General features: G+C 44.3%; 1 protein-coding gene across 1 annotated transcript; it reads right to left on the reverse strand.

The window, feature by feature from the left end:
• Window positions 1–5,052: 5,052 nt before the first annotated feature.
• On the reverse strand, window positions 5,053–5,490 carry LOC134231539 (3'-5' ssDNA/RNA exonuclease TatD-like). Its single transcript, XM_062713501.1, has one exon. The coding sequence runs from the start codon at window positions 5,488–5,490 to the stop codon at window positions 5,053–5,055; it is 438 nt and encodes a 145-aa protein (XP_062569485.1).
• Window positions 5,491–9,621: the final 4,131 nt, after the last annotated feature.

A 9,621-nucleotide genomic window follows, 5' to 3' on the forward strand; every position in this document is an offset into this window, starting at 1 on the left:
GAATGTCATCCACGTACACTAGCACTGACTTCCAGTTTAAACCACGCAACACATTAGACATCAAAGTTTGAAATGAGATTGGTGAGTTAGTAAGTCCAAAAGGCATACGTTTCCATTCATAAACTCCACCTTGGGTTATGAATGCTGCCTTTTGCCTACTATCCTCATCAAGCTCCATTTGCCAGAATCCAGACTTCAAATCTAAATTGGTGAAATAATTGGCTTTGGCTTCCCCAATAGCATCAAAAACTGTCTCTAAATGAGGAAGTGGGAAGGACATCGGCACAGTAATTTTGTTAAGGGCTCGATAATCGCAAGCAAACCGAAACTGACCATTCTTTTTCTTTACTAAAACCACTGGCGAATGCCATTCTGAATTTGAAGGTTGAATAATATCATGTTTCAACATTTCTGACACTTGTTTTTCAATTTCTTTAGACGCTTGTGGGGATGTTCTATAGAATTGAAGCCGAACAGGTTTTGAATTTGGTTTAATTTCAATTTTGTGTTTGTGAGCACTCGTCCGTCCCAATTCACTCAGATCAAGAGCAAAGTTTTCTCTGTATCTTGATAAGAATTTCAGCAAAATTTCTTTTTGATTCGATTCTAAATCAGAATTTTCTAAATCAAACTGAATTTCATTTTGAGATTTTACTTGGGTTTCTGGTTTGTCTGGATTCAAAGCACTTGCATGTTTAGTCTCACTCTCTAACGACAAAATACTTTCATGATCTATGTCAATCACATTAGCTACGACAAAATTAATAGGTAATTCAACATCTTCAAAAGTGGGGTTAATCACTCTAAGAAAAGCACGACTACAGTCTACCTGTACACAACATCTAGCAGCTGAAAGATTAAGAGTTTCTAAATCTTTGTGAGGTTCTAACAAAACCAGGTCACCATTTTGATGGCGAGAAATATGCACTGAAATATTCATTTCACACCTCTGGGGAATAGTAACAGGGTATTTTGCCCTAGCATAACCATTTTCAGTGGTTATCACACAAACATTGTTCTCATCATACCTGTCAGGGATATGTAAAGTATTTGAAGTTGAAAACCTTAGCACTGTGTCATGAGCACACAAAAAGTCTACACCTAAGATAAATGCATGATGAATGCCATCTACCACATGAGTTTTGAATTTGTATTCCTGGCCATTAATAAAAATTTCTAACATTATCTGGCCTAAAACTGGGAGTAATTTTCCACTAGCACCTTTAACAGACTGAAATGTGGGAGGGAGCAATTGCTGTTTTGCATACTTAGTTTTTGTTAAAAATTCTTTGTTAATAATGGTAACAGAGGCACCCGAGTCAATTAAAGCACTTGTATTACGACCACCCACCCAAATAGGGATTGTGTTTTTGGTCATGTGAGCAACTAAATTCACCTGTGGGATAGAATTTGTGTGTTGCCTATCTTCAGAATGGCTTCCAAAGACAGGCACGCACCCCTATTGTTGTGACATGTACGCATCGTGATTGTAAGATGTCTGTGGGTAAGATGACTGTGATGGGTGTGTGTATTGTGAATTGTACTGAGACTGTCTTTGTGGGCAATTTTTCTTTAAATGACCTAATTCTCTACAATAAAAACACCTAATCAATGAAACATCGTTAGAGACAGAATCACAAAACTTACCCTTATTGTTGTAAGGCTGGGGTGGTCGATTGTATCCAGGCTGGGGGCCAGGAGGCGGTGGTGGTTGCTGCCATTGGGTTGGTGGTTGCTGGTGCCATGGGGGTGACTGCTGATAGGCCTGGGGAGGTGGTGGTCTGTATCCTTGCTGTGGCTTTGGCTTTCCAGGGCGCCGGGACTGCTGAGGGGAAAACTTCGTCTGGTTAGCTTTCATGTCATCTCTGATTTCCTGCAATGCATTTAAAAGAGCAAGGTTAGTGTTCTCCTGCAGGGCAGGAGAGTTGGTCCGGCGTCTCTCGGCAACTTCAGCTCGGGCGGCCACATTTCTTAGCTCCTCCAGGGATTTGGGGTCCACTTTGATCACATCGGCTCCAATGTCTGGTTTCAGGCCATTCATGATTACCGTGATTAACCAATCCTGGTCCACTCGTCTATCGGTAGTCATCTGAGTTACCCGATGTATAAAATCCTCCACCGATTCAGTTTGTTTTTGTTTCACATCCATCAGTTGCAGATTATTTCTGGAGGATGGTTGGAAGCGTTGGTGGATGGCTTCCTTGATGGTGGAAAGAGAATGTTTAAATGCCTCGTCAAGCGAAAAGAACCATGATTCCGCGGCTCCGGCTAGATAAAATGGTAACGTCTCGATGGCCATTTTCTCTGTCAGGCGTTGGAGATTTATGAATGTGATGAACTTAAGCCACCACTGAATGATGGACGTCTTTCCATCATACTTGTCTAACTTTACTTTGGGCGTAGCATGAGACATGGTTGTGGGTAGTGGTCTGGAGCTTCCTCGTCGTAGTTGCTCTTGGAGGTTCTCGATCTCCTCCTCCCTCGCTTGAATTTGTCTCGACTCTCGTCTACGTATTTCCATTTCTCTACGTTGGAATTCTTCATTCTTCTCCTGAAGGGCTGCTATCTCTTTCTCCCTTTCCTGTAATGCCTTTCTCATTTGTTCCAACTCTGTGGTCTCGTTTTCCACTGGTGACTCTCGTCCTCCATTGGATGGTGTTGGCATCTTGGTGCTCCTTTTTCTTAGGTTGTAGTTCATAAAATCCAGGTTTTGGATCTACCCGGATTCTCCACCAGTTATCGTGTCGTGTTTTTGAACGATTTGAATAGTTGGGGAACTTGACTCGCTGGCAGTGTAGAGGACCCTCAATGACGTAATGTCCAGTCCAAATAGGTTTGGGACGATTACTGAAATTAGACACAGGGAAGCGCTAAGTAAAATATACTGCTTTATTCAGGTCTCCGATAAGAATGAACAAAATATATATATAGTCACCAGGTACAATAAAAATCCTATTTCTATCTGCATAACGCATTACAAATGTTGGTGCCCTAACTTACTTAACACTGGTGACTAATAGAGTGATTAAACAATATAAAAATACTCACTCTATTTAAAAATCGAAACAAAGTCATTTAACTAAATAAGTAGTGAAGGTAAACATTGCCTCAGGAAATTCGAACTGACAAAATGTAAACAAGTTTAAGTTAACATTATCAATATAAGTAACTTTAAACCGAAATAAGAAGAATTATAAACATCATAATTTTATCTAACCATTCCTACTACTTGATCAATCAAAGAAATACTTCGTAAAAACTTACAATATAAAAGTTACTCGCCGCATGGTTTTGTTTGTTCAACATTGTGCAAAGTGAAAACCAGTTTAATCAACAGTAAAACCCAAAACCTAGACTGAACTAATTATTTCCGAACTTTGCTGATTTTAACAAAAATAATTGAAACAAATAATATTAATCCATGTATAATAGTGGATATTGCATGAGAACTAGTTTTATAGAAAGTTTAAACAATAAAAACCTTAAAACTGCATGACTGGGTTTTGTGTAATTAATTATTTCAAATCGAATTTTACTTTAAATGAAAGCTCAAATTTCCATAAAACAAAATCAAATAGTTTAGGAAACTTTTACAAAACAGAATAATAACTTGCAATTAATTTTAAAAGAAAAAAAAAAGATATATAAACCATTTTACCTGAAATTAGACACAGGGAAGCGCTAAGTAAAATATACTGCTTTATTCAGGTCTCCGATAAGAATGACCGAAAAAGGGTACGCAATCTAAATCGGAGACCCGGGCTTCCCTGGTCAATTTCGGCCAATCAAAATTTAGTTTCTTTGTTCTCAAATAGTTTCATTAATTGAAATCGCTATTGAGTAGATCACGTGACCGAGATCTCCGGACACTGACCATTATCAATTAATTGACTCTAACACGGGTAATCCCCTAACAAAGAAAAAATCTACTGACACCTGAGTATATCTTGACTTTGACTCTAGGTAAAAAAAGATGAAAGGAACCCCTAAAGGACAATTGCAAACAACGTAACACCTATCTGCAAATTTGCTTGACCCTCTGAATAACAAATTACATCATAGTACATTTTTGTGCTTTTGTTACAAAACATATCTAACAGATGGAGTTTTTATAAGTAAATTGACCAGATTTAATTATTTGTCTTGACATTTTTGGCAAACTGAATTAATGCATCAAACGTAAATGCAAAACAAAAATATTTTATATAGATCTTATATACTAAACTTCATATAAACCTGAAAATACATAAAATACTGATGTACTAGATACAAAAAAAATTAATAATAAAAAAACTATTACTTAAACAAGAAAAACTACATTACTACTCCATTATTCTACACCTACACTATGTTATTACTATAGTATTTCTACCTGCAGCTACATAACTAAACTGTGATGGCGGATAAAGCAGAGAAATACTATGGATAAGTTCCGCACGTTTATTAGTGGTCGCCAATAATATATCAACAATAATACAGTGACTTACAGAGGATTGGTAAACACGTCTGAACGGGTCGACAATCAGCAATCAGAGAGAGTGACGATTACGTCACAGCCCGCATCACTGCCGGGCACGTGGTCTGGAGGTTACTAGAGAAATCGTTCCCAGCCCCTCCGAGACCACTACATTCCTCCCCATTTTGAAAGAGGGCGTCCCAGCCCGTAAAGTAAATACAATGGGACAAACTATAATATACAAATAATAGTAATAATTAACACCTAGCAGGGCCTATCTTACATACATACACATGCATTCACACAATAATAAAACTTTAAACATTAATGTCTCTATAATAATAAAAATCACAGATTGAACAGTTCCTATCACACAGTCACTCATCCTCCGCGTCGTCTCGGAACACCACGAGGTCCATCGTTGTTAACATCCACCAAGTGGTCCATCGTTGATACGTCTGGATAGGCTCTGCTTGGTACATCAAAGGCGACATCTATAGTGCGGCTGGTTCCGGCCATCAGGACTATCTGCTCCCGATGCAGGCAAACTCAGGTAAGTACATCCGGGCATCACTCCCCGGCTACAGCGTAAGTATTTACAACGACCCCCTCAACTGAGGCCCAAAGAACACCCTGAAGTTCCTAAAAACCAGGCCCGCTAGCAAGGCGACGTCCTGTCCCCTCGCTGCGGCTACTCTGCGGTACACTTCTCCGATGTGCCTGGGGCCCATCGGCGCTTCAACTCCACAAGGAAACTCAGGACTATCCGACTCGACTAGCAGTCGGTCGGTAGGAATAGCTCTGACTCCCGACAACTGAGTCGCGGACATATCCGCGATCTGACCTCCGATTCCAAAGAATACGGGCCTGCCAGACTCCACCCAGAGCTTCACCTGCTCTGGTCCTCCAGTGAAACCACGGATAAAGATAGGTACTAGGATGGGAACAAACATCCCGTCCATAAGGGTAAGGCAATCTTGAGTAGGAACGCGGCCCAAAGGGTCGTCCGCTGTCCCCCTCACAACCAATATCATCCCGGTACTGAACGTGGCCTGGCGGAAGAACTCCGCCAGCACAAACCTCTGAGTGGCCGGACTGGAGTAATCCAGTCCAATCTCCCCTATCACAAGGTTCCTGCTCCTACACTCTCCCACAACACGGGCTACATCTGACTGCAGAACGAAGTCCGCAGACCCAGGGGAAATCCCCTGAGCTACCACCCACTGCGGATTGCCTAAGTCCGAGAGGGGCTCCTCTCGGAAACCATACGCTACACATCTCTGCTAGGCGGAGCTTCCGCCCTCAAAGACAAACTCATCAACTTCCTTAGACATCACTTACGAACCTACAAAGACATGTAAGTTTATCAATCCTATGTCTACTTACTAACTAATTCGTGTACAAGTCTACCTAAACCTGATGTTAACCTACTAAAACTTGCACACGCCCCCGCATCACTGCGGAAACCTAACTACTCTAACTACCCAGTGTCGACTCCGACGGGACTACATTCGGGGCAGATATATTGAGGTACAGATTTAGCATAATCCTCACTTATACCCACACACCCTGGGTGAAACCAGTCCCGACAGTTGTCGCACTGCACCATCATTCCCTTGGGATTAGACTGTAAGCAAACACAATATTCCTTGGTTTTAGTCCCCCTAGTGGCTCTAGGTCTCTTCGGCGATTGGGATTGTTTATTCTGGTCTAATCTTTCCCTAACCCGCTTACGAGTACCCATATATGGACCTAATGACTCCGCTGGTTTGGGGCTAACTGTTGATTGACCCCCACTCCCCGGGCTCTCAGGACTAATTCCTGAGTCTGCGGTTCCCAGCGGTGCAACCACATCATGTATAGGAGAACTATCCCCATCTCGGGCTACTGACTGTCCGGGCAACTTATTTTTATAGTTTACTAACCATTTGGGGAGTTGCCTGGACTCGCACCTTTTAAGCCTGTCATGGTGCATAACCTTGACCTGTCGCCGAGATTTTACAACAGATACTGTGTCCGATTTGGTCTCTATTACCATCCCAGGACCCCTCCATACTGACTACCTTTTTTCCCACATTGCGGCGCCAGTAGACCAAGTCTCCGACCTTAAACTTACTGGTACGGACCTTAATGTCATGAGACCTTTTCATTGCCTTTTGCGCGACTTTTAGTTTTCCGCGGGCAATATCGTGCGCTCTCTGAACATTGTCTTCTAGATCACGTACATACTTGTCGACCTCACCCTCCTCCCCATTTTGAAAAGACGTGGAAGGCGGTGGGGCGAACATCAAGGTTGCTGGTATATTTACTTCTCTACCCAGCATGAGACGATTTGGAGTGTATCCAGTATGGCGGTTTACCGCGGACCGCAACGCTCCAGCCAATGGGCCTAAGTACTTATCCCATGACTTGGGCTGGCCATCTACGTAGCAACGAACCGCGTCCATGAGAGTGCGGTTGTAGCGCTCTACCTGGCCATTCCCTGACGGACGGTAGGGTGTGGTCCTGGCCTTATGGATCCCTAACATGGCGCAAATCTTACAGAACAGCTCACTTTCGAAGTTACGGCCCTGATCTGTAAAGATTTCGTAAGGATAGCCAAATCGAGAAAAGAAGTCATTGATAGCGGAACGGGCGGTAACTTCCGCTGTCTGAGACGGAAGCGGAATACACTCTACCCACTTGGTAAAGTTATCTACCATCATGAGTATGTATTCGTTCCCGCTATCAGTTCGGGGAAGCGGCCCGAGAAAGTCTAAATGTACCCTCTCCATCGGGCTTCCCGCTTGGTAGCTCTTGAGCTCTGACCTGTTTGGCAACGAACCACGCTTATTCCTGGCACATACGTCGCAGGTCTTGACATATAATTTAATGTCTTTTGTCATCCGCCACCAGTAGAACGGTTGTTTAAGGCGTTCTTTAGTTCTCTGGATTCCCTGGTGACCAGAGGACGGTATGTCATGACATAAGTGCATGATCTCGGATCTGAGACTCCGCGGCACTAGGAGCCGACGGGGCGCATCCGAGTCATCCGGTTCTCGCCAAACTACTCCTGTTTCGTCGAGATAAAAGCAGTCTCGCTCCAGAAGATAGCACTTCTCTTCCGGACTACAGATAATTAAGTCACTTTCGGTAGGTAGGTCCCCAGACTCTAAGTACTGTCTCAGGTATACTATAGCTTTGTCATTTTTCTGTTTCTGTGCTAGGTCTGCGGAACTGTATGAAGATAAGGAAATTCCCGCAGTGTCACCTGTTACCTGACAGACTTGAGGACTAACTGTCTCAATCTTGGGATTTAAGCTCGACACCCCACTGACATTAATCTGGAAACTGGGGAGTGCAGACGCACTCACAGTCGAGGGAGTGTCTTCCCAAGGACTGGAAACAATGGCCTGACGAAGGGTAGGATCTAATGAACCACAACTACCCCCCTCAGCGGACGGACTCTCCGCTGGCACAGGCGTCTCGTCAAAGAGTTGGGACAAAGGAATTACATCGTCTATTTCAGTGTTAAAGTCATGCCAGCGCTCGTGGGCTCGGCGGCAATAACGGCATCCGCCGCAGGGCAAGTCTTCGACCCTAATTCTCGTCGAGTACCCCTGGCATGAATCAGGTATGTCCCGGGACAGAGCGTCAGCATTCACATGCTTCTTTCCCGGGCGATGTACGATCCGCATGTTGTACTGGCTCAGTTCCTCGAGCCATCGAGCAATCTGGTTCTGCGGATGCTTGAAATTCATCAGCCAGACCAGGCTATGATGATCGGTCCTGACTGTGAACTCACGACCCAGCAGGTAATGGCGGAATTGTCTGGTAAACTTAATTACCGCCAATAGCTCTTTACGAGTTGTACAATATCTGCGCTGTTCTGCGGATAGCACAGCACTCCCATACCCAATGGTTCTTTCTTTGCCATCCTGGACTTGGCTTAATTCTCCGCCTACGGCATAGTCCGAGGCGTCAGTGTCCAGGATGAAATGACCTGTACTGTTCGGTATGGCTAGAACTGGAGGATTGGTCATTAACTGAATAAGTTCCTGAAAAGCACTCTGCTGCTCTTCACCCCACCGGAAACCACTTTTTCCGGTAACCGCATACAGCGGAGCCGCAATTCTGGAGAAGTGGGGGATAAAACTGCGATGATAATTGGCGAAGCCAAGGAAGCGCTCTACGCCCTTAACATCACATGGAACTGGCCAGTCACGCACTGACTCGACGTACTGGTCCCCCATCTCAACTCCGTGCTCGCTCACGGTTCTACCAAGGAACTCAACCTTAGTCTTAAATAGCTCGCATTTCCGAGGCTTAAATTTAAGGCCATATGCTCGGAACCGCTCAAACACTTGTCTTAGGTTATCAAGGTGAGCGTGTGCGGTAGATCCTAGGACTAAGACATCGTCTAGGAAGGCTAAGGCTATCTTCCAGTTGAGTCTGTGTAACACCAAATTTATGGCCCTGGCGAAGGTGGCAGGGGCGTTACACAAACCAAACCCCATTCTAGTGAATTCAAATAACCCATATTTTGTGATAAAGGCAGTCTTTTTCCGGTCTTCCGGAGCTATCTTAACCTGCCAGTAAGCCGCATTAGCGTCCAACTTGGAGAACCAGCGGTTTCCCGCTAGCGTATCCATGCACTCCTCGATGAGTGGCAGAGGGTACGTGTCCTTAACTGTCACCTTATTCAGGGCTCTGTAGTCCACGCACCAGCGGACGCTGCCATCCTTCTTCCGGACCAGCACTGGGGCAGACGCCCAGTCTGAGGAAGATGGCTGGATGACTCCGGCTTTCAACATCTTATCGAGATGACCCTCTTCTTCCCCTTGAAAAACAGCGGGGGTGCGTCGCATCCGCTGCTTCACAGGAGACGCATTTCCGGTGTCTATTCGGTGTTCGATCTCGGAAAAACTTCCGAGATCAAGGTCATCAGTGGCAAAGACGTCGGCAAACTTTTTGACTAGCTCCGCTGCCTCGGATCTGACTTCCACAGGCGCGGTCTTATTTAACTGCTCTAAGAGTGGGGCAATATGGTCATAAGTCTTATCCCCCTCAAAGCTTACACGACGCACTGTGGGCTTAGTGTCATTGACTAGATCGGCAGGGACTGCTTTCCCCACCTTAGTACCTGTCTTAACAATATGACTTCGGTCTGTCATGTTTAAAATACA

The sequence above is a fragment of the Saccostrea cucullata genome, unplaced genomic scaffold, assembly GCF_032062105.1.
Source record: "Saccostrea cucullata isolate Sc308-1 unplaced genomic scaffold, CSIRO_AGI_Scuc_v1 ctg524, whole genome shotgun sequence".
In the NCBI taxonomy this organism is placed as follows: Eukaryota; Metazoa; Mollusca; class Bivalvia; order Ostreida; family Ostreidae; genus Saccostrea; species Saccostrea cuccullata.